The sequence below is a fragment of the Scyliorhinus torazame genome, chromosome 3 (genome assembly GCF_047496885.1).
Source record: "Scyliorhinus torazame isolate Kashiwa2021f chromosome 3, sScyTor2.1, whole genome shotgun sequence".
Classification (NCBI taxonomy): Eukaryota; Metazoa; Chordata; class Chondrichthyes; order Carcharhiniformes; family Scyliorhinidae; genus Scyliorhinus; species Scyliorhinus torazame.
Genome location: NC_092709.1, coordinates 114,251,705 through 114,277,547, shown reverse-complemented (window position 1 = coordinate 114,277,547; position 25,843 = coordinate 114,251,705). Strand labels below are relative to the sequence as shown.

Here is a 25,843-nt window from a genome sequence, read left to right as displayed (position 1 = left end):
GGTGCTGTACCATCTGCTCCTGGTGGCGACGGGCTTGCAATCTGAAGTAAGATTGGCAAAGAGGGAGGGGGTGTTGACCTTTAGGGTCGTGAGGCCGCACACAGTGAGGTGTGGAAGGGGCCAGCCGAATTTGAGGGTTAGGCTCTGGAGATTGCACTGAAAATCCAGGCCTAGCAATAGTACAACGCAGAGGTTAGGAAGGACGTAGAGGCGAAAGCCGCTGAACTCTACGCCCTGGACTGTGAGAGTGACTGTGCAGAACCCTCGGATCAGGACAGAGTGGGACCCGGAGGCCAGGGAGATCCGTTGACTGGCGGGGTGGACCGCAAGGGAGCAGCGCCTTACCGTATCCGGGTGTATGAAGCTTTCGGTGCTCCTGGAGTGCAGCAGGCAAGAGGTCGCATGGCTGTTGATTTTCACCGTTGTCAAAGCGGTGGCCAGGTTGTGTGGACGAGACTGGTCCAGCGTCATCGAGGCGAGCTGCGGGTGATCATCACTGGTTTCAGACGAAGAGCGTTGGGGGCCCAGGTTGTGGAAGGTCGTTGGTGTCCATGCCCCGTGGGGAAGGCAAGATGGCGGCGGCTGGAGATCCTGCGGGGACCAAAATGGCGGTGCCCATGGGACGCACATTGCGGGGGCGGGACAAAATAGCAGCACCCATGGGCCGCACGTTGGTGGAGCAGGACAAGATGGCGGCGCCCATGGGCCGCACGTGGACTGAGGGGGAGAAGATGGCGGCGCCCACTGGCCGCGCGTGGCCCCGGGAGGTGAAGATGGTGGCGCCCATTGGCCGCGGGTGGTCCGTGGGGGTGAATAGAGCGGCGCCCATTGTGCGTTTGGCAGGGGAGAGGAGGAGTTAGCGGCGACTGCGCTGGCCTGGCACACTGCGGCGAAGTGGCCCTTTTTGCCGCAAGCTTTGCAAATGGCGGCACGGGCCGGGCAGCATTGGCGGGGGTGCTTCTGCCAACCACAGAAATAGCATCGGGGACCCCCCGGGTGCGCGGTTTTGCATGTGGTGCAGGCGTATTGGCTAGGCAGTGCCCCAGCTGTGGTGGTTGTTTGCGGGGATAGGAGGGGTGGGCCGCGCGGCTGGAGGGGTAGGGCTGAACATTACGGGAGGCAACCGTCATGGAGAGCGCTAATTTTTTTGTCTCCGCTAGGTCGAGTGTGGCCCTTTCCAGCAATCGTTATCGGATGAGGTCCGACCCAATCCCCATTACGAAAGCATCGCGCATGAGGAGATTGGTCGGCGGCCATAACGGCCTGACAGCCACAGTCCCGGACGAGTGGGATTAGGGCCAGTCAGAAGTCTTTGATGGACTCACCAGGGAGTTGAGAGTGAGTGGCGAGTACGTGCCTGGCGAAGAGTGTGTTCGCTTTCTGCGCGTAGTTCTCTTTGAGGCGTGCCATGTCTTCTGCGTAAGTCGGGGTGTCTTGGATCAGCGGGAACACGCTTGAGCTCAACCTGGAATACAGGACCTGTATCTTCTCAGCCTCCATCGGTAGGGTGGTCGCTGAGTTAATGTAGGCCTCGAAGCAAGCTAGCCAGTGATTAAAGACTTTTCTGGCGTCGGTCGATTGTGGATCCAGCTGCAGGCGATCTGGTTTGATATGGATGTCCATCCTGTAGAAAATCTGACTGCAATAAATTGATGCACGATCAATTGCACAAAGACTAAGGTTGGGTACAACTGTGGCTTTATTGCAGTCAGATGCGTGGCCTCCTGCTGCAGCTGGCGAAATGGCAGCTGAATGGAGGACCCGCATATTTATACTCCTCCTACTGGGCGGAGCCAGCCGGCAGGGGCTACCGGCGAACCTGTAGTACAGGTCCTACATTACATCCCCTAATACAGGTGTACAGTGGTTCACCACAGTCTCCCAACTTTCTGAGCAGTCAAAGCACACATTTCGATAATACAGAATGGCAGCATTGGAGGCTGTGCTTTCTTGGAACTCTAGTCTTATGCTCCTCATAAATATCAGTCATAATGCAACAATCAAGTAAGGAGATAATTCTACACACTGCCACAATCAGCACATGTGCCTTGGTTGCAGAATGATACGTAGAGTGAAAGCCATAACACGGGAGGAAATGAAAAAAGAATGCAAGCTGAGACATTACAAAAAAAGAAGAGCAAAATGATTTAGGATGAAATTCAAGATGCACCAAGGAATGTTAAACAGAAGTTTCAGTTAATTACACTGGAATTCCAGACATTGGTATATGCACCTCTAACTACTGACTACATGATTGGGGATAAACAGAACAAATTGCTCAGGGAAAACTAGATGCCAATATGCACTTGAGGGTTGCATACTCAAAGTGATCTGTCAATAGAAGGATTACTCTAATGGCTTTAGTGGAAGACAATACCCCTCACTGCTCTGCAGTTGCTAGATGAAAGCAGATAGCAGTACGAGTTAAATATAAATCATTCTGAATCGCTACTATTCTGAAAACCTTGTAAAAAATCTGCAAGACTTGCACTTGCAAAGGACATATTAAAGTCTTTGAGAAAGGCCGTTCGTATTAATTTTGACAATATGGGATTCACCGCATATTTCACTTCACAGCACAGATCTTGCTGTTCCTGACCTGAAGTAGATGTCAGCAGCCCAAAGACTCACTGCTCTCATCATTTGCCACTTAAATACTGAAATGATCTGGTTGCAGTGCCCATTGTAAAGGATTGTCTTCAGTTGATATGTCTTTTTAAGGTGTAACTAAATCCAAAAAGGAACCAGAGGGAAGAAGCATTTCAAAGAAAAAAGAGGCTGACATGCTGACTGCATTTCTTCAAGTGATACCAAAAGGTTTGACTGTTACTTGAACTGTTGCAGGTTCCAGTAGATATTAGTAAAAATAAAATATTTGAAGAGAGCGAACACTTTTAAAATAAAAAATTGCTCCGTGTTATAAAGTGCAATGATTGCATTAAAAACGTTCAATTCTCCTCTGAGGCAAGATAAGTCGAAAATGCATTAGCAGTAAAACGATATTAGTCTCAGTTCAAATTGTCTTTTGCATAAAGAGTCCGCTTGAATGCATGGTTGACAAGAGAAATGGAACTCAGTTGGCAGACATTGATCTGTTTCAGTAAATGGTTTATTTGCAGGGCATGTCACCTATATGCGGTAATGATGGTTGTAAATTAATATACGTTGGTTAAAGAATTCAAATCCTTTGGCTGGGATTCTTCCAAACGGCGGCTAAGTGTTGACGTCGGCCATCGCAGCCACGATGCCGAGCTCCAGCCGGGTGGAATTATACGTGAACCACGCCGGCGTATATTCAGCCAGTTGATCGTGGAGAATTGCGGCGGGGGCCTCTTTCAGCGGTCCCCGACCGGCGTCTATCGACCGCGCGCATGCGACTGGCGCCGATTCTCCGGTCGCCGGAGGTTCGCGTCTCGCCGTCTGACCTGATTGCGGGTCTGACGTGCCATTCTCCGCCCCGCGCCAAGCGCGATTTTGATGCGGAGGCTAGGAGAATCCTGGCCTTTATCCCCTTCAGGTTTGGCACACAATATTGTGTAGAGTAAGCATAGAGTAAACATAATCCAAAGAGCAGCTCAGTAATGTTCAAGCATCATGGAAAATGCTGGAAAGAGACTTGTAAATATAATTTCTTATTCATTGAACACAAGGCTGCTTAGAATAATAGGGGAAGTGCATTTTGTGGTATTAAACGTTACAAGCCATGTGAAAGGTTGAAGCTTGAAGGTGCTCAGTTATTTGGCCCCAATTTTAAGTGAGACAGGGAGGTGCAGGGCTCACAAGTCGCAAAGGGGTCAACATAGACTGAGAAACGGGGGGGGGGGGGGCAATTGATAACTGTGCCTCATTCTATTTGACTCCCTTCTGCATCCAGCCAGCCCTGCTCTGCTCAGCTCTGTTGGCTGGCTGGAGGATGTGAGTGCATGTTTGGCAAAAAGAGATTTCCAAAAGTTCATTGGACCAAAGTAGTGAGGGGCTTTAAAGGGGTTTTTCTAATGTAAGGGAAGCCTAAGGCTTCCTTGAGAGACTCAGAGGAGAACTCCTACCCCTCTTTGCCCACAAAGGAACTTCAAATTAAAATATACTTTTAAGACATCATTTTAAAAATAACTCCCTGGCCTCTTCCAACCCATGAACCATTTCCCAGCAAACTTTGGCCTAATGGGGCATCCATCACTGTTCCCCGCTCAAACCTCCAAGTAAACTTAAAGGCTGGATTTCAATTACAGTCAGATGGCCAACGGCCTGAATCTTAGGCCTTACACAGAACTGGACACTTTAAATTAAACCACAGTCAGCAGCCACAAACAGCTCTGATGGGAATTCAAACAGCCAAGTTCAAATACACTTGTCAGAGACAACAAGCCAGGGCAAGTTTAGACTTGTCTTATGTTATAGCCCCAATGGAGGTCCCAGGATCAGGACTGTACGATTTCCCGTGACCTGCCTGGAATATGAACTTCCCCTTCAAGACAGGCAGGCCTTCCCCTTTAAGGGGCGGGGTTTCCCCTTTACATGGAGAGCCCCAGTTGGATAAAAACCCTGGCCTAGCTGCAGGTCGGGAAAGGAGGCCCATAGGGGAGTGGAGGAGTATTGTAAGTGTACCAGAATAAACCTTGGTGTAATTTCTACTTCCCTCTATGTATGTGCAGGCCTAATTGGCATATTTAAAGAAAGACTCGTCTTCCCTCCTCACGGTGTGCAGCATACCTGATCAAAAGAGCAGGTGAATGTCAGAACACAGCGGGAACGCTGTAAGATCAGAGCGGGAAAGTGTCTGAATTCATTTTACTGCCCCACATCAAGGAGAGGAAGTTAAAATTGTAACCTTGATCTTTGCTAAGATTGGAAAGGTTACCCTAGAATGAACCGGAATATCACAAGGAAGCTAGGAGTCTCGAGATCCCCTAACAGCCAATACTGGAGATTTAACATCATGTGATCTCTGCCTAAATATATCATTAATTTCTCCACTTGCTGCTAGGATATGCAGCTGGCTTGAAGAGCTTGCTGATAGTTGCTGTCTATGTTTCCACACGTGAAGAATGGTCCCACTCAATAATTTAGCAGAGAACAATTGACATTCAAAGCGGAGGGCGGTCAGCGGAGAACTAATTTCTGAACACAAAGATGAAAGCAGGAATAAACATTAGAGTCATCTAATTTTTCCATTCAGCCCCTCCAAAACTGCAGCTTCGTAGTAACTATTCTGTCACAATTAAGAGTACCAACACTGAATACGGGGATGTTGGAATTTATACAGATAGAATAACAAGGAAATGCAAGTAGTTAACACCCAGAATTGTGCCAAGGCCCCTGCCAGTTAACCCCGATAAATGCTTATTTCGAACAGATAGTGCTGACCATTTACCAATACCATAGATGTTAATTACAAAGGCATTGGCCAAACTATGTTAAGCATGCCGACTATTTCAGGCACTTAAAGGAGTTTAGCTGTTGCTATCACTTTTAATTTCTCTGTTTCTGGATTTTTTGTTAAAAAGAGTTTTAAATTAATAAACTGAAAGGCATTCCTTTGTTATGGGAAAGCCCAGATTTAAAAATCCAATCCTTATTTTCAAATCACTCCATATGGCCTCACCTCTCTGTATCTCTATAACCTCCAACTCTGCTAGCTCTGATAATGCTGTGCTCTTCATAATCTGGCCTCTTGGCCATCACAAACTTTCATAGCTCTATGAATGGCGGCTGTGCCTTCAGCTGCCTCTCGACCCCAAGCTCTGGAATTCACTCCCGAAACATCACTCCTTCTTCATCTATCTCTCATACTTCCTTTACTCCCTTCCTTAGAACCTCCTCAAATCCCTTTATTGGCGCATCAAATATTATCTGATGGCGCTTCTGTGAAGTGTGAATGCTGAGGTGTGCTGTCAATTTAAGACTCTTGCGAGTTGGAGTAATAAGAAACCCCAGTGAAAATCCCAATCTCAGACTGGACTACTTTACAGAGAAGCAGTTTGAGACAGCCAATTACATGTTTTGACAGGGCTCACCTAAACTGACCTAAAATTTGAATGAATGTGCGTTCATTCATTGAAAGAAAACAAGACCCCAAAACTGACTGGCAACAGCCAGAGATTCCAGCAATGAGATGCAAAAAGAAGAAAGATTGCTGTTTTTTCTCTGAGGCTGTAACATGAACTGCTGTGATGGTCCTTTTAAAACAAAAAAACTCTTCTTAAATAAATAATAGGTTGAAAACTATAGGACGGAATTCAACTGTACAATTTTATCAGACAAGTGGAGGTGGGGGGGTGAGGGAGGGAGTGGAGGTGGGGGGGTGGTGAGGGAGGGAGTGGAGGTGGGAGGGGGGTGAGGGAGAGTGTGGAGGGTCTCGTCCATCCGCGGATGCCACATGTCAGCCACCCTGATATGGCAGGACGGTGACGAGGACACGGCCGCAGGTTGTCGTGTGGCTGATGGGCACAGGCGACTGGCACACTGGTGAGGAGGACGGTGTGAACTGACCGTTGGACGCAGACAGTGACCAGGGGTTAGGCTGGCTGCGTATCTGCAGCGCGACCAGGCCACGGGGCACACAGGTATCCCTTGCAACCCGGCTGGCGAGGTGTAGAAGAACCTCCATGTAACATGTCGTTTCTCTGCCCCCCACCACCCTCCTGCAGGTCACCATGTATGCCAACCAGACAGCGATGTTCACTGCCGTGTTTGGAGCCGCAGCACTGCAGGTGGCCATCCGGCAGCGTAGACTGCGACGGCCCACAGTGGCTACAGATGCAGCGGTTGCTACTGCTGCAGCAGAGGGGATGGCCGCGGAGTGGCCCATCATCGCCGCGCAGGCCGCAGGCGCTCAGGGCCGGAATGTCAAGGGGGATGCCGAGGGGAACATTGACCCCCAGACGGTGAGGAATGCACAGGAAGCGGGCACTGATATCGAAGTGCATGGTGGGGGGGGGGGGGGGGGAGGATGGTGGTGCCAGGGCGCCACAGGCGTCCAGCAAGGCCTAGGGTGTACCGTGACAGAATGTCGTTCAAGGCCCTACCGGACATCACATGCAGGAGGAGACTACGGTTCAGCAGGGAGACAGTCGCACATATATGCCACCTCGTGGCACACCTCACACCACGTGGAACGGGAGGAGGACACGCTATACCGGTCTCCGTCAAGGTGACGGTGGCCCTAAACTTTTACGCTACCGGTTCCTTCCAGGCGCTGAGCGGGGACCTATCCGGGATCTCACAGGCATCGGTCCATAGGTGCATCAGGGCCGTGACCGACGCCCTGTACGCCATCGCAGACAGGTACATTCAATTCCCCGAGGACTGAGCACAGCAGGAAGCACGGGCACGTGGATTCGCCAAGGTGGCCGGGATACCGATGGTCCAGGGTGTCATCGATGGTGTGCACGTCCCCTGCGCCCACCTGCAGACAACAGGGAAGTGTTCATGAACAGAAGGGGTGCATACTCCATGAACATTCAGGTGGTGTGCGACCCCCCACATGAAGATCATGGGAGTGTGCATGACGCCTACATTCTGGCACAGTCATTCATCCCCGCAAAGTTCGATGGATGCCCCCCCGGCTGAGGGGCTGGTTGCTGGGCGACAGGGGCTATCCGTTGAGGTCACGGCTGATGAGGCCAATACGGAGGCCTCAGACCAACCCGGAGAGCCTGTACAACGAGGCCCATGCAGCAACCAGGGGTGTGGTGGAGCGGTGCTTCGGCCTGCTGAAGATGCGATTCAGATGCCTGGATCGCTCCGGAGGGGCCCTGCAGTACCGGCCCGACAGGGTCGGTCACATAGTTGTGGTCTGCTCTGCGCTGCACAACATTGCCATGCAGAGGGAGATGCACTGGTGGAGGAGTCGGAGGGAGGACCCGACGGCACCGGAGCTAACGCAAACGAGGGGGAGGAGGAAGAGGAGGAGGAGGAGGAGGATGGCGTGTATCAGGGTGGGGGGAGGGGCGCAGGACACAGACACTGCTGGTTACGTCCAGGAGGCTGCCCGACGGCACCGTCGAGGACAGCAGGCACGCGACGCGTTGGTGGCTGCACGGTTCACGCACCGTGGGAGAGGGATTCGCTGAACACTGCCACTTGCACCGCCAGTCCTGCACACGGGCACCACACTGCACCACCCTCCCCCCCCCCCCGCACCGCGTACACGGCATCAATTCCACATCACCTTACCACTGTGGCACTACGGGATTGCACAACATTGATGATTATGTAAGCGGGTGTGATCAGTGCCATGTTGAATGATGACAGCCCGCTCTGCGATGAGCTGTGAGCTCAGATTCGCCAGCCAAGGTCTGACTCATGGCTATAGCTGAACCATCCACTCCGGTGGTCACAGCGTTCATCACGGACATTTCATCACGTGCCCGTGTGGGGTAGCTGGCGTTGGAGTGCCGAGGACTACGGTGTCTGATTTTGGGAGGCAGGGGAGAAAGGGACAGCACATCCGGCACCAACGTTTTAACCACAGCGCCACTTGGTCACCCTCGCGAGCCCCCTGGCACCGGACATAGCACACAGTCTTACAAGGTAAGTGCGACAGTGAGTTTAATTGTGACATTCACATACAGATGCCCTACCCCCTACAACTAAACTGTGCCCTGCACCCGTGCCAACTTACTATGTTTCTAACTTCTTTGCCTTACGGGCCCTACCACTACATCTAGGTGTCTCCCCAGATGGTACAGCAGGAGTGGAGGCGGACTGCTGAGGATCACGCCCTGTGACATGGCTCCCCGTCGGCACGCGTTTCCTGTGGCGGCCCGGCTTCGATGGGCCAGGCTGCTCGGCGGGCATGCTGGATGGCGTGGTGCAACCCTGTCCTGCCCGCTGCCCACCAGATGCGCCAGGGACAGAACGGGGGGAGGCCGTCCCTTGCTGGAGATACCGGGACGGGCCCCAGAACATCCTCCTCCCTCGGGGAGCCCGGTGGCCCCCGGGCCTCAATGTGGGACGGAGGTGCGATCGGAGACATGCCCCGTCGCACCACCGACACCTGGCGCTGCCAGTCCTGGAGGCCTGCAGCGATATCGACCATGGTCTGAATGTTCGCCGAGACGGAGCCCAGGGAGTGCGACATGCCTGCCAGGGACTGTGCTATCTCAACCTGTGGGTGCGCTACGCCATCCATCACGTGCGCCAGGCGGTCTATGCTCTCCGCGACTGACTGGTGGGACTGTGCCATGGCCTGCTGGGACCGGGTCATGGCCGGGTGAGACTCGGCCAGGGCCCGGAGAGCAGCGGCAATGTCGTGTTGGCTCTGGCACATGGCTGCCTGTGAGAGGGCAGCCCTCTCCTGGGCCATGGATGACGTGTGCACGTGAAGCCCAACGCCTTGCCAATGACCAATGGCCAAAACCGTTTCACCCATCGCCTCCACCGCGGACGCCACCGGTGCGGTGCCGGCCTGGGTGGCTGCGATGAGCGGCACCACTCCCTGCTCCTGGACGCAAATGGACTCCTCCAACTGCGTGTGCATGTCCTAGAAGATGGCCCTCATCCCGTTATTCAGTCCCTCGGTGTCCAGATGCATCGGTTGTCCGGGTGGGTCAAGTACATCCAGGAACCCGAGAACCGTCTGTGTGGCAGCTGGTTGCTGGGCCTGGGCTGCCCTCCGACCGTCCAGCCCCTTGGCTGCTCCAAACTCCACCTGCTGTACCGGCTCGGCTGTGTGGTGCTCACCAGACGCGGGTGGGAACCAAGGAGACTCATCACTTATTTGCCCAACCGAGGTGAGTGTCTCTGCGATGGTGGATGGTGTGGGAGACAGCAGTGCCGCTAGCTCTAGGTCATCGTCCGTAAAGAAGTCTGGTGTGTCCTGGTCCTTCTCATGGCCCGGCGCAGGGTGCATGTGGCCCATGTCATGTTCCGCTCCAGGTGACTCCGTGGACTGTGTGGCCGTCCTCTGTGCATCACTGTCCACTGTCCCCATCCTGTCCCCGTCACTGTTGTGGCTCATGGCCCTACCTTCACTCTCATCACTGTCCGTCCTGTGCCCCTCAATATTGTCTCTGTCCATCCTCTGTGCGTCCCCCTCCTGTTTCCCGGACTGAGAGGATGGCCCGCCTGTTCGACCGACTGCCACCCTCTGGCGTGCGCCCCTGGATGCGGTTGAGGTTGGAGATGGTCGGCTGTGCCTTGGCCGATGTGACCCTGGACGTTCGGCGGCTGGCCCTGGGGAACACAACGATACGGGGTTCGTTAGACACGCTGGGCCGGGTGTATGCTGGTGGTGGGGGCAGTGTGCGAGGGGGGTGGGGACCGAGGGTGTAAAGGCCAGAGTGTGAGGGGGAAGGGGATCGAGGGCGCAGTGGCCAGAGTGTGAGGGGGGAGGGGATCGAGGGTGCAGTGGCATGAATGTGAGGGGGGAGGGGATCGAGGGCGCAGTGGCCAGAGTGTGGGGGGGAGGGGATCGAGGGCGCAGTCGCCAGAGTGTGGGGGGGAGGGGATCGAGGGCGCAGTCGCCAGAGTGTGAGGGGGGAGGGGATCGAGGGTGCAGTGGCATGAGTGTGAGGGGGTGGGAGGGGATCGAGGGTGCAGTGCCCAGAGTGTGAGGGGGGCGATGACGGGCTGAGGGGGGTGGGGAGGACATGCAGGGTTGTCTCACTTGCCTCTGCGCCTCCGACCTGGCATGTCGCGACCTCCCGGGTGGCGGATCCCCCAGCGAGGTCCAGGGCCCTCTGCTCTGAACATTTAGGGGGTGCAGCACAGGCGAACCCCCTCCGGTTCTCATACGCTCACGGTGGTTGTGAGCTGTCTTGGCCTTGAGGGGGGTTGGATAAAGCATCACAATTAGGCGGGTATCATCAGGGCGTGCATATATAAGCTATATTAATGTTGGGTGGGGGGACAGTTGGAGCCACGCCATGGCATCTCTCCAGGGGGTCGCGGTGCTCATGTGGGTCGAGTACAACGTTGCGCACCCTGAATGCCCCCCCCCCCCACACACTTCCCCCCCTCGTGCCTGGGCTGGGGGGTTGGTTGTGACCCGGGGGCACCTTCATGGCACTTAACCTGGCAGCCCTAATGAGGTTGTGCAGCTTCTTCCTACATGCTCCCTGGACCGGGGCGGGGGGGTGCCCCACAGCACTCACAGCGGTGCCAATGTCATGCCAGCTGCGCCTCACCGGGTTGGACGGCTGGCAATGCCCACGTCTTGGGCAGAGGGTAGCCTTTCGTTGTTCAACCTCATTGAGGAGGGTGTCCAGGTCCGTGTCCCGGAACCTTGATGCGGCTCGTCGGGGCTCAGCCATCTCTCCTCCTTCTCCTCCTGGGTCCTTCCGTGCGCAGATCGCGCCATTTATGGTGCTGCGCCGTGTCATTCGGGCGTCGCCCGCTTACGACGCTGCTTTCGCGCCATGCCCCCTGAGTTCCTCGCGGCCCCGCTCCTAGCCCATTTTCGGGCCATGAATCGATCGCGATTGGGGCCGTTTCGCGCCATTGTGAAACTCGACGGCGTTCACAACGGTGCGGGCAGTTAGTCGCGGGAGCGGGGAGTCCCGCCCAAGGTTTATTCATATTGGTTAAAATGAAGTGGATGGCTGGCACATTATTCAATAGTCAGTGGATGGCACCCCCGGGAAATGCCTTTAGATATATGCAGGTGAGGGCTTTTGTGAGGCGACAGGTGAGGGAATTCCCGTTGCTCCCTGCACAAGAAGTTCAAGATAGGGTGATCGCGGGTGTATGGGTCGGGGAGGGCAAGGTATCGGAAATACACCAGGAGTTGAAAGAAGAGGGGGAAGCGCTGGTAGAAGAGTTGAAGGGTAAATGGGAGGAGGAGCTGGGGGAGGAGATCGAGGAAGGTCTGTGGGCTGATGCCCTAGGTAGGGTTAATTCCTCCTCCTCGTGTGCCAGGCTCAGCCTGATACAATTTAAGGTGGTCCACAGAGCGCACTTGACGGGGGCGAGGTTGAGTAGGTTCTTTGGGGTGGAGGACAGATGTGGAAGGTGCTCAGGGCGCCCGGCGAACCATGTCCATATGTTTTGGTCATGCCCGGCACTGGAGGGGTTCTGGAGAGGAGTGGCGGGAGCAATATCTCGGGTGGTGGAAGTCCGGGTCAAGCCAAGCTGGGGGCTAGCAATATTTGGAGTAGTGGAGTGCAGGAGGCGAAAGAGGCTGGCATTCTGGCCTTTGCGTCCCTAGTAGCCCGGCGAAGGATCTTGCTAATGTGGAAGGAGGTGAAGCCCCCCAGCCTGGATAAATGATATGGCTGGGTTCATAAAGTTGGAGAGGATTAGGTTTGCCTTGAGAGGGTCTGCGCAGGGGTTCTACAGGCGGTGGAAACCGTTCCTAGACTATCTCGCGGAGCGTTAGAGGAAGGTCGGTCAGCAGCAGCAGCAACCTTTGGGGGTGTGGGGTGGGGGGGGACGTCCTGGGAGGGAGGGGGGGGGGGGAGGGGGGACTGCCTGGGAGGGTGGTTGAGCAAGACATAACATGAAGGGTTGGGGAAATTGGCACGTACGGGTGAGGGCCGGTGTACAAAGCTGAGTAAATATATCATTTTGCCATGTATATATCTTGCTCTGCGCGATTTCTCGTTTTTGTTTTTTTTGTTACGGAGGGGGGGGGGGGGGGGTTATTGTTTGTAAGGGAGAAAAATTGTGTTAAAAAACTTTAATAAATATATATATATATTTTAAAAATAGTCAGTGGATGGCTGGCACATTCTATTGGAATGAGTGCTAAATCAGAGACATTCTCAATACTTAGAGCAAAGCAGTAGAACAAAGTAAAGTAAATTAACTGATAGGACACTGATAGATATGATAAAACAAGTGAGTTTAAATATGGTAGGGACACTGCCAGAAAGGAATGGAGTTTCTCTAATGAAAAGCAAATCTATCACTGATTCAAATTCACAAGAAGATATATCTGTGATGCAAAACTGGCTACTTTGCAAAATTGCTATTCTGTTCATAGTTTGAAGGAATCCTAAAATAAATTGCCTGGTCACATGACCACGGTCTTGAGGCCGCATGTTGTGTCTGCACTGCCACCTGCTGGTTGGAGGTCGCACCCCATCACAGTAACTTCATTGAAGACTACTTGTGACTATAATGGGGCTGTTTAGCACACTGGGCTAAATCGCTGGCTTTGAAAGCAGACCAAGGCAGGCCAGCAGCACGGTTCAATTCCTGTAACAGGCGCCGGAATGTGGCGACGAGTGGCTTTTTACAGTAACTTCATTGAAGCCTACTTGTGACAATAAGTGATTTTCATTTCATTTTTCATAAGCTATTATTATTATCCATCTATTGCTTACAGGCATATCACCACAAGAGGAAACAGGCATATTTTAATGATTATCAAAGTCCCCACTAGAACATTTATATTTTCTGTTGTAGGAAGATACGTCTTGGAATACCAGCTGTTGCAACTTCTGTGGGGCTGGTATTTGTAAGGAGCATGGTTGAGAAAATGGTTTCCATTCCTGCTTAAACTGCATAATCTTGCCTTGTATGTTATTACAATGTTGTTCCCTTTAGATCAGAGCATGCAAATGCACCTTTTACTCAGACATGAAGCCATTTACATGGATGTGCCCTTGTAGATATTTTTAAATGTCAGCTCCCCAAGCTTCCCATTAATTCAAAAAGGTTCAAAGCTTGACCATGGCAATGTTTAGTTAGTAGCTCTTTTGAAAGGATGTTGTTTTTTCATTCATCAAACTCAGATGCCCCATATAACCCCTTAAAGCGCAAAGGTAATTATTTTTCTAAATCTGCTCCAAGCCTTAAGGAAAGATATTCCTTTGAACAGCCATTGTTTAGGAGCACACAGTCTCATTAATTCGATGTCGTCTGGAACCAGGTAATCTTATTAATCAAGGGAATTATAATGAGTTATACATTTTGATGTTCTTGAATTTACTGCATAATCTCTGGACTAATGAGAACAAGGTTTAATAAAATACTTATGTTAAAAGAAACAAAATCCAGAGATAAAAGACTTGTTTGCAGATTGAATGCCAACTTTGTTGAGCTAATCAGCATTTACTATATTTTGGGCGAGATCTTCTGGTTGTTCATGCTGGCAGGATCTTCTGGTTCTGCCGGTGGCACATCCCAGCCATAGGTTTCCCGGCAGCATGGGGTGGATTTAATGCGAAATCCCATTGACAGCGGCGGGACCAGGCGATCCTGTCGTCGGCCAACGGCCGCTTACCTCCCACTGCCGAGAAAAATTTCCTAAAATTCTGGCGGGAGGCCAGAGAATCCCGTCTGTTGCCCATCTATCCAACTGGGGGAGAAAAGCAGATCAGTGTGATTCTTGTTCAGGACATCCCCTCCATACAGCCATAGCACTACCTTCTTAGTGCTTGCATTAGTTGAATGAACAATGCTAATTGTACTTTCACTGGCATCTTTTGTCATTTTGATCCTTGCGTTCATGGGAAAATTGGCACTTCCGCATTGCTAAAAGCAAAAGAAAATGCCGAAGACTTTGTCTAACAATACAATGCACAAGGTAGTAAAATTAGACCCAAATCCCTGTAATTATCGTGCTGCTAGTCCTACACAATCAGAATTTCTGTCTAATATATCGACATGTATAAGTCAAGAACTACAAGTCTGAAAAAGTTGTTGACATAAAGACAAAGTGCAAAAACTGTTAAATAGGATGTTATTCCAAGTTGTCCTCTCATCAATATCTCTGTACTTTTACTGATTTGTGCATTTTCAGAGTTGGACATATTGCAGAAAAACATGATGCTTGGAAGTTGAGACCTGTAACTTGATCCAGCAATCATTCTGGATCTGGAATGACAGACATTTCCCAGAGCTTGCCTTATGTTTTCTTTGCATTATTCTCATTATTTTTTGATTTTAAACTAAAAAAACAACAAGGTTTTTTTAGCCAAACGGGAAAATGCCAATATATAAAATATTGTGCTTCTTCATTTGTGTCTATGACCATGTTGGACTCTGAACTTCCAGCATTTGGGGAGGTAGATCACTGGTGTATGTTGTACATCGTTGCCAACTGCTAGTGGCAAGATTAGAAATGAAAGGGGGTGGGTGAACCAGGGTACATTTGTGGTCTATTTTTAGGAGAGGTCAAATGAGAAGCTTGACAAACCATTTCTGTCACATATAGATTTGAGCTGTCACCAAACATCCAAGCAAACATTTGTCTTGTCAACTACAATAACGCTCACTGACTCTGCTTTTTGCAAAGTCTGGTACTCAGGTTATATTTGTGCTCTTTGAAATAAGAATCCACACAAGGTCACGTTGATCTGATTCAAATCATGATAGCTTTCGCCTCTATTTACGGATATTGACTGTCCTGCAGCATGCAAATGTGTGAAATGTCAAACTCAGATGGAGACTACAATTCTTCTTAAAATTCAGCACCTTTCATAGGGTGGACGAGTCCCAAAAGGCTGATTTCACCTATAGGTTGTTCATTTCTTTATTGTTTAATTGTTCTTCTAATTTGCTATGTATCCTAAAGATGAGTGAAATTAAAGTGTAATCTCCAAGGAGGTAATTGGACAGTGCCGGCCTGCCAATGCCAACTGGGCACAGGGAATGATTCTTGGGCAGGAACAGGTAAACCTGAGGCCTGATAGAAATTGGGCCTCAGGCCTCAATTAAGTTAGATGTGGTGGTATGTATTAGGGGTAATATGGTACCTGTGAAGCCGAGAGGCTATTGGCTGACAGGTCCCGGGTCCTGGTTGGAGCTGCCGACTTCTGGCTCTGCCCTGAAGGCGGAGTACAAGAGCTCGAGTTCTCCCCGCAGCCTCATTCTGTTGCTGAGCTGCTGGGGAACAAGTCTCGCTTAATAAAGCCTAGATAGACTTCATCGCTTCTCGTATCGTATAAGTTATTGTGCGCTACATTAGATCAGTGAGATAAGCACGCTTCCTGTCCGATTTTGTTAGATTATGACTCTGTGAAGCTTTTTGAGATGTTTTTCCATGTTAAAGGGCTATATTAAGGCAGGTTATTGTTATTTAAACTATGGCACATGTCCTGTGTTACCCTTATCTTCCAATATCTTTTTGTTGAAACTTCTATTATTTTCTCTATTTTGTTAATACTACTATATTAAACATTTCTCATTTCAATATTCAATACCCTCTTTCCAACAACCTCACTCTTGAAATCGCTGGAGTCATTTTGACTTTGGATATTAATGTAAAATGTGCAATATTGACGCAGGCACACATTGAACAGTTTGCTAACTTTGCTTCAATTGGCTGCAATCAAAGCAAAAAATTAAGAAAAGGGGTTAATGCACAGATGAGCTGAAATTTCTCAGTTTGCATTATCGGCTGAGTCAACATTATCCCCACTGTCTCCGAAGCTAATTGATTTTTTGGAGGACCCCAATCATTCCTCCATTTCACAATGGCTTGTAGAAGTCAAGCATGTGTCAAATTCATCATGGTCCCACATACATAGAAAATAGAAGCAGGAGGAGGCCATTCGGCCCTTCGAGTCTGCTCCACCATTCATTATGATCATGGCTGATCATCAAATTCAATACCTTGATCCCGCCTTCCCCCACACCCATTGATTCCTTTTTAAAAATAAATTTAGAGTACCCAATTATTCTTTTTCCAATTAAGTGGCCAATCCACCTAACCTGCACATCTTTGGGTTGTGGCGGTGAAACCCACGCAGACACGGGGAGAATGTGCAAACTCCACCCGGACATAGACCCAGGGCCGGGATTCGAACCCGGGTCCTCAGTACCGCAGTTCCAGTGCTAACCACTGCGCCACCGTGCTGCCCACTAATTCCTTTATCCTCAAGAGCTAAATCAAATTCCATTTTGAAATCACCTTGTTTTGGCCTCAACTACTTTTTGTGGCAGTGAATTCCACAGATTCACCACTCTCTGGGTGAAGAAATTTCTCCTCACCTCAGTCCTAAAAGGTTTACCCCTTATCCTCAAACTATGACCCTTAGTTCTGGACTCCCCCACCATCAGGAACATTCTTTCTGAATCTACCCTGTCTGTTAGAACTTTATATGTTTCTATGGATCCTCTCTCACTCTTCTAAACCCCAATGAATATAATCCTAACCGACTTAGTCTCTCCTCATGTGACAGTCCCCCATACAGGAATCAGGCTGGTAAGCCTTCGCTGCACTCCCTCCATAGCAAGAACATCCTTCCTCAGATAAGAACACCAAAACTCTACACAATACTCCAGGTGGGGCCTCACCAATGACCTATACATTTGCAGTAAAGCATCCCTATTTCTATACTCAAATCCACTGACTATGAAGGCCAACATACAGTTTGCCTTCTTCACTGCCTGCTGTACCTGCGGACTTACTTTCAACGACTGATGCACAAGAACACTAAGGTCTCGCTGAGTATCCACTTTCTCAATTTGCACCCATTCAAATAATAATCTGCCGTCCTATTTTTACTAACAAAGTGGATAACCTCACATTTATCCACATTTTACTGCACCTGCCATGCATTGGCCCATTCATTAAGCCTGTCCAAGTCACATTGAAGCATCTCTGCATCCTCCTCACAGCTCACCCTCCCACCCAACTTTATATCATCTGCAAATTTGGAAATTATACATTTAGTTCCTCATCCAAGTCATTAATTATAATGTGAACAGTTGGGGTCCTAGCACAGATCCCTGCAATACCCCAAGAGTCATTGCCTGCTAATCGGAAAAAGATCAGAAGCCGGGGCTAAGTCCCCACACCGGTGGGAGAACCGGCGCCAACCACTCCGGTGTCAACAGCCCCCAAAAGTGTGGAATTCTCTGCACTTCCGGGGGCTAAGTGGATGCCGAAGGGGTTGGCGCCGCTCCATCCGGCGGCGAAGGGACTGCACGAGTTTGGGCATGCGCCAAAGGGCCGGCGTGATATCGCGCATGTGCGGAACCGCCGGCGTGTTTTGGCACATGCGCGGGGGGTTCTCTTCTCCGCGCCAGCCATGGCGGAGCCCTGCATGGGCCCGCACGGATGGAAGGAGTGCCCCAACGCCACAGGCCCGCCCGCAGATCGGTCGGCCCCAATCGCAGGCCAGGCCACCGTGAGAGCCCCCCCTGGGGTCGGATCCTCCAGCGCCCCCCCCCCCCCTCCCTTCCGAGGACAGCACCAGCCCACTTACCTGCCAGGTCCCGCTGGTACATGAGCTGAGTGATTCACGCCGGCGGGATTGGCCACAAACAGACGGCCGCTCGGCCCATCGGGGCCTGAAGAATTGCCGGGCGGGTCACTGCCAATGGCTTTGACCGGTGTGGCATGAATCTTGCCCCTGCCTGAAAAATGACGGCAGAGAATAGGAAGCCGGCGTTGGGGCGGCGGGGCGGGATTCGCGCCACCGCCCGGGGATTCTCCGACCCGGCGGGGGGTTGGAGAATCCCGCTGCAGTTTCTTCTAACTCTTTGCTTCCTGTCTGCTAACCAGCTTTCCATCCGTCTCAAGACACTACTGGCAATCCCATGCACTTTAACTTTACGTTGCAATCTGCTTTGTGAGGCCTTGCCGAAAGCCCTCAGAAAGTCTAAATAAACCACATCCATCAGTTCTCCCTGGTCATCTCTACTAGTTATATCTTCAAAGAATTCCAGTCAATTTGTCAAGCATGATTCCCTTTTGTAAATCCATACTGACTTTATCTGATTATACCATTGCTTTGCAAATTTTGTGCTATGAAATCCTTGATAATGGACCCTAGCAACCTCCCGACTACTGATGTTCGGCTCACTGGTCGATAGTTCCCTGTTTTCTCTCTACCTCCTCTTTGAATAGCTACACTCCAATCTGTAGGAACCATTCCAGAGACCAAAGTATGTTAGAAAATGACCACCAATGATCTACTATTTCTAGGGCCACTTCCTTAAGTATCCTGGAATAAAGATTATCCAGCCCAGGAGATTTATCCGCCTTCAATCCCATAAATTGCCCCCAAACCATTTCTCTACTAATACTGATTTCCTTCAGCTCCTCACTAAAACGTCTGTATCTCAGAACTTCCGATACATTATTCATCCACCAAGTCCTTCTCTTTGGTGAATACTGATGCAAAGTACTCATTCAGTACCTCCCAGTTTCTCGCGCAGTGAGGCAGCAGTGCTAACTCCTGTGCCACAGTGCCGCCCCGTCCAAATCATTTATATATACTACAAATAGCATTAATCCCTGCAGAATACCACTAGTCACAACCCTCCATTCATAAAAGCACCCTACCACTGCTACCCTCTGTCTTCTATGACCGAGCCAGTTCTGTATCCATCTTGCCAGCTCACCTTTGATCCCGCGTGACTTCACCTTCTGTACCAGTCTGCCATGAGGGACCTTGTAAAAGGCTTTACTGAACATGTAGACAACACCCACTGCCCTACCTTCATCAATCACCTTCGTCACTTCCTTGAAAAACTCAATCAGGTTAGTGAGACACACCTCCTCTTCACAAAACCATGCTGCCTCTTGCTAATACGTCCACTTGCTTCAAAATGGAAGCAAATCGTGTCTCAAAGAATCCTCTCCAATAATTTCCCTACCACTGATGTAAGGCTCACTGGACTCTAATTACCTGGATTATCCTTAGTACCCTTCTTGAACAAAGGAATAACATTAGCTATTCTCCAGTCTTCTGGGACCTCACCTGTAGCCAATGAGGATACAATGATTTCTGTCAAGGCCCCAGCAATTTCCTCTCTTGCCTCCCTCAATATTCTGGGGTAGATCCCATCAGGTCCTGGGAACTCATCGACCTTAATGTTTTTCAAGACGCCTAATACCTCTTCCTTTTTGATCTCAATGTGACCCAGGCTATCTACAAACCCTTCCCCAGACTCATCATCCACCAAGCCCTTTTCTTTGGTGAATACAGATGCAAAATACTCATTCAGTACCTCACCCATTTCCTCTGGCTCCATGCATAGATGCCCTCTCCTGTCCTTGAGTGGGCCAGTCCTTTCCCTGGCTACCCTCTTGCTCTTTATATACTTATAAAAAGCCTTGGGATTTTCCTTAATCATGTTTGCCAATTACTTTTCGTGACCCCTTTTAGCCTCCTGACTCCTTGCTTAAGTTCCTTCCTACTTTCCTTCTATTCCTCACAGGCTTTGTCTGTTCCCACGTTTCCCAGTCTTCTAGCCCTTACAAATGCGTCTTACACACAGTCTCTCTCGCTCACACACCCGGCAGCCACTCCAGGCCCCACTCAGCAGCCACTCTGGGCCTCGCTCGGCAGCCACTCCGGGCCCCCTCAGCAGCCATTCCAGATCTCACTTCCTGCTGGCAGGGTCTTAACCACCTAATGTCACACCCAACCCAACAACCTACACTGCAGGGATTTTATGGATTCTATGGATACCAAGCTTAAACAAGTATCACAATCATAAACCTACTCAAATGTTTACTACATTATTACTGCTGCACTATGAAAAAATACTCAAAAAATATTTTGAGTAAAATATTAACACTCGTTCTGGGAAATAGTTTGTGCCACTACTAGTTCAATGCCAACCAGTCAGAGGCTAAGGCCCAACAAAGTCTCAGGCATCTTTTTAGTAAGTCCTGAGAACCCAGCATGCACTGCCAAGCAGTTCACTGGTAGTGGTACAATTATGGGCCACTATGGTGCCAATGGTGATTCTTTCGCAAGTCCATCAGGGGAGGTGAACCTAGACTTGGAGTGACCCACAGCCCTGCTATGGAGGTAGGAGGAGCACTTCTGTTCTTCCTGGTTCTACTTTAAAATAAGTTTAAAAAGGATTAAAAACAAAACTTATTTGATCTTTGGCAATGCTGCAAGCTCTATATTTACCAAACTAGAAAGGAGCCATTTAACAGGTAATAGGTCTCTTATCAGCATGTTTAAGTGGCCTCGGGGTGTTTTAGATGGTGCCGGGGACTCTAGCGTGTCCAACACAAAATGGGTTCTGATGTGCTTCCAATTTTGTTCACGGTGTGGGAGATCGGCACTATGAATTTGATTTCGGTGCCCCCATTTGTTGCCCAGCAAAAAGATACAACAGGTTGAATTTCACCCCCATCCTGTCTTCCTATTTACTCATTCATTCTTTATTAAGGATTAAAGAATTAGAGTACGACAGGATGAAGACAGGCCATTTGGTCCATGCAGTCTATATCAATTCTTTTTCTTCCACTCTCCTGTTTGCTCTCCATACCTTTAATACTCATTCTTTTTAAACAACAAATTCATGGTCAAAGAATTTATGGATTCTATTCCACGCCACAGTTTGGGGCATTGGATTTGGCACTGGTTACAAAAGGGTTGAGGATATCCTATTCCAATTACACTCTGTTTAAGGAATTCATAAATTCCCCTTTATCATCTTTGTCGAAACAATCCAACACTATTTACCTTATCATAAATACTTCCAGTCTTGAAGACCTCTAAAGCTTCCCAGATCTAATGGAACAACTACACCTTCTCAAGTCTCTTTTCATAACTGTAACCCGTCATCTTTAGTAAAATCTTAATTGAATAAACCTACACTGCAATTCGCTGGCTTTGGGTTGGTGTGATATTAGGTGGTTAAGAGACTGACCCTGCCAGCAGGAAGTGAGATCTGTGTGGGGTGGGGAGGGATGAGTGTCCAATTGCTACGCTGTTGGATCCTGCCAATAATCCACATTATTGTTGTGGAAATGATGCAGGATTACTACTTATCCTCACCCCACATAAATAGTTTGGGGATTTTTTTCCTCTTCCCAAATACAGCTGCACACTCCACCCAGTGGTCCCTCAAAATTACACTGGAATTCTGTGGTATGTTATATGGCCCCAATTTGCGCACAATATAGAAGCAGCTGTCGAATTCAGGTGAGCTCTTGCACCCCGCCACCGCCCGCCCGACCACCACTCCCAAAGGAAGGCCCCAGTAAATATGGTGCAGTCAGGATGGTTTCTACACACAGGAATGGGAGAATGACCAAATAATCTGTTTCAGTAATGTTGAATAAGGATAGATATCAGTCAGGGATCCAGGAATAATTCCCTTGTTATTCTTCAAAATAGTACCATGGAATTGTTTATGCCCACTGGAGAGAGTTGGCAGATCCTTGGTTTAACATCTCATTCGAAAGAGAGGAAGCACTGACGTTGGAAACCATGGTAAAACAAAGCATTTGTGACTTTTCTAATTCTTACGACAACTGATTATTCTGGCAGAAGTCACCAATCGCACTTTGGAATTAACCAGTTTATCAGTAAGCGTAGTCCTGATTGTGGGTCTGATCTGCAATTCTGGCTGTAATGGCGAGTTTTGCTCATCTCAGGCATGGGCCTGAAGTGTGGCCTCCTGTGGCATAATGCTAGAGCGAGATTTAAGAAGAAACTCCTCGGTCTGAAAGCCCAATGAGGAGGGGTGTCTCTGAGAGATTCTGATTTTTTACTGCTCTTGCCAATGAGCTTCCCATGGAAAAATATGCTGCTCCCTTTCCTTTCCTACTTCTACCGTATTAGGGAAAAAATAGGATTTCCCTCGGGCATCACATTTTGATTCTTTCAGAGAGTGTATTACAAGTGTTGCTGGCTGCTAATCCTTTTCAAGAGGATCGCATTTAAAGCTGAGGGCTTCAGATAAAAAAGGCAAAATTAATTCTGCAGAAAGATGTAGGTCAAGCAAAGCTACAAACAAAAACATTTTTGAACACAAAGCTGCTTTGCTCTCTCTCTCTCTAAGACTGCACTAAGATCTCTATCATCAGGTCAAGGCAGTCCTGGCTGCCTTATAATCGGTTTTCTATTAGAGTTCAAGACGGAAAGTCAGAATTGAAGATGAATGACATCTTCCTAAATCCTTTACTTACGTCTTACTGATGCTTCCATCTCCTTGTAGATAATTCACAAAAGATTAACTGATACAGGGATGTATCTAGAAGTATTAACAGCAATACTGAATATGATTCAGTGCACTGCAGGAAAAGGATTCTTAGGTATTCTCGACTGGTCTCTCTGAGACCTATCAGTGAAAGTAATCTGTACATACCTTTTCCTCCATATTATAGAAAGCTGGCACGCTCCAATTACCAGGAGACTTTCTTTAGATCAGTTACTGCACATACATTATGTTCATTTATTCTGCTTTCCCGCTACTATCTTGTTGATGCGTGTCAGCTACTCCTAAACATAGTGAACTGGTCTTACACATTAAACAAAGGAGGTATTGTGTACAATGCAGGCAGTAGCTTTGTCCTCAAGACCAAGGTCTCAATTCAGTTCCTTTTAAATGCTTACTTCTGTCATTCACTTCAACAGTCTTTTGATATCAACTCAGTCTTGACTATGTTGCCTGCTTTAAGTCATTCTCAGGGACTTTTCATTGATCTAACTACAGGGATTCACATTTTTTTCATTGATTATAAGATTCATGGCAGACATCAATAATTTAGGAATAATTAAAACACAGCTTAACATTCAGTTTTTATCTCTAGGCCTGAAAAGAAATTAAGTGAAATGGTTTAGAGTACCACAGCACAGAATTTTATGAAGACAAACCACGTTGTGATATTTTAATGTTATGAGCCCATTCTCCTGTTTGTTCACAGTATTCCTCTTGTTCTATGTAGCTAATCCGCTTTTAAATACATTTATGAACTTTGCTTCAAGAGCAGTTGATAACAAAGAATCCCACATTCTAACCACAAGTGTAAAAATATTTTTATCTACATTTCCTTTTAATGCTTTTTGTGCATAACTTACCTTAACTTTGAAAAATAAGCAATTGGTTAGGGTAATAGTTACTGGTTAAAATAATGGATTGAAAAATAAACCTGAGCATGATCTTTAAACTAATGTATCTGAAGTTGATTGGGCTCCCCCATGAGTGTGCAATCCTGTACAGTCAATTATCCTCTCTGAATTCTACCCAGGTGATTCAATCTGCCAAGGAATAGGAGCTGGTCCCCATGTGTCACCTGGGAATCGTAACAAATTTTTCCCTCGGGAATACTTAATTTTCTTAAGGATACAGTCTTCTGATCCAAGAACTTTGAAATGGTCACTTTTCTAATGTACGAATGCAATTTGTTTTATATGTATTTTATTTTGAGAAAAGACAAAAAAATCTATCAATTTTTTAATGTTAAAGTATAATACATGCCTGTAGTATTAAACTAAATGTAAATCCACAAGGGATCAGAAGGGCTAATATTCAGCATGGTGGCACAGTGGTTAGCACTGCTGCCCCACGGTGCCGAGTCCCCAGGTTCGATCCCGATTCTGGGTCACTGTCCGTGTGGAGTTTGCACATTCTCCCCGTGTATGCGTGGGTTTCACCCCCACAACCCAAAGATGTGCAGGATAGGTGGATTGGCCATGCTAAATTGCCCTTAATTGGAAAAAATGAATTGGGTACTCTAAATTTATATATAAAAAAAGAAGGGCTAATATTATCAGTCCTTGGAATATTCTGCAAGGGGGAAACAAGAGCTCACCTATCTCCAAGAATATTCTGAGCAGGAACTTGCGAATCACTGAACAGTGACACAGTCCATCAGGTCAATATCAGTGAAGGTAGGGCCTGGAGACTTCCAGTCATCAAGATTGTCCGTGCTATCCCGGACAGGATTGGCTGCAAAAAAGAAAAAGCATGATAATAAAGTGGCTGAAAACAAATGTCCAGTTAGTAATGAACTACTATCGCTTTAACTAACCAGTTAACAATGTGAGATGGTGGGCGGGATTCTATCTTCCTGCCGTTTGTCATTGGATTTCCCATTGAAACCATCCTCCGTCACTGGGAATCTCGGGGGCAGGGGTGCGCTGATGTTGGGAAAGGTGAATCGCAATGACCTGAGAATTCCAGCTGGTATTGTGATAGAAACCGCGAGCAGTAAGAAAGGAGGGCATGTTGTTTTCATATTGATGTAAAGGGATAGATAATTAGAGAGTCTCCAATATATATGGACATGCTATCTACATTCTCCCGCCTTCTTTGGCATGTTCCACTCAGGTGATGCATGGGAAAATTCTTTCCCAACGTGTATTGTATTAAAGACACTGGCATTGTGCTCATGGTAAGGCGGTCTCCTCCCCCCCCCCCCCCCCCCCCCCCTCCCCACCCCTCCCCACCCCTCCCCCTCCCCCCTTCCCTGCCAGGGTTGCTAATGGCACACAGTTATCCAATCTGTGTGACTGACGGATGAGGCTTCACACTGGGGGCATGAAATGAGAAATCTATATTTTAACAACTGTGTTATGCCAGCTCTATCTAATGTACAAAAGCTTTGATGGATTAGAAATTTGATACTATAACTTCACTGACAAAATGGTATCCTACTGCAGGCTGCCTGAACCCTCGCACCTTGATAGCTCCCCATCCTGAGCTCCAAGCCCCAGTGGACTCAGCGAGCTGATCATTTTCCCGCCTTTCACAACTGTCAAGTTGCAGCAGATTTCCCATGAAGTGCCCACAGCAGCCTGAGGCTCATCAATCAGGTCCACACCTGATAATGACAAGGTTTCGAGCTGGCGACAATGGACAGGCAGTGAGCCTGCTACACCCATTATTTATCAATGATCCCCCGTAAAATTACAATTGCATCCCATATATTCACCTGGCAAACAAGCACCAGTGATCAGCATCCATTTCATCAGCAAAATATTAAAAATCAAATCAAATCACACAGCCCTGAAATTCTGAAGAGGCTTTACTTTTTTTAAATTCTTTCAGCAGGTTTAGTATGGTTGGCAAGGCCAGCATTCATTCCTCATCCACAATCGCCATCGTGGGTGAAATATCTTTTGATAATTGAATAACTTGCTTGCAGAGGCAATTAAGACATAACTGCATTGCTTTCAGACTGGGTTGAAAATTCAGCAGCTTCAACAATGGGTGGGGAATCTGCTTGACTAGATTTTTGCCTCAGCAA

The 25,843-nt window shown here is 48.6% G+C and overlaps 1 protein-coding gene across 5 annotated transcripts in view; it reads right to left on the bottom strand.

The window, feature by feature from the left end:
• Positions 1-25,843, bottom strand: part of LOC140408650 (uncharacterized) — a 1,063,199-nt gene that overhangs the window by 94,672 nt on the left and 942,684 nt on the right. For all 5 annotated transcript variants that reach the window (XR_011940163.1, XR_011940164.1, XM_072496138.1 and 2 more), the window contains one exon: positions 24,407-24,543. Coding sequence is in view for 3 of the 5 variants with exons in the window: in XM_072496138.1 (XP_072352239.1) it covers positions 24,443-24,543 (101 nt within the window). In the remaining 2 variants the exon portion in view is untranslated. The remainder of the gene's footprint in view (positions 1-24,406; positions 24,544-25,843) is intronic.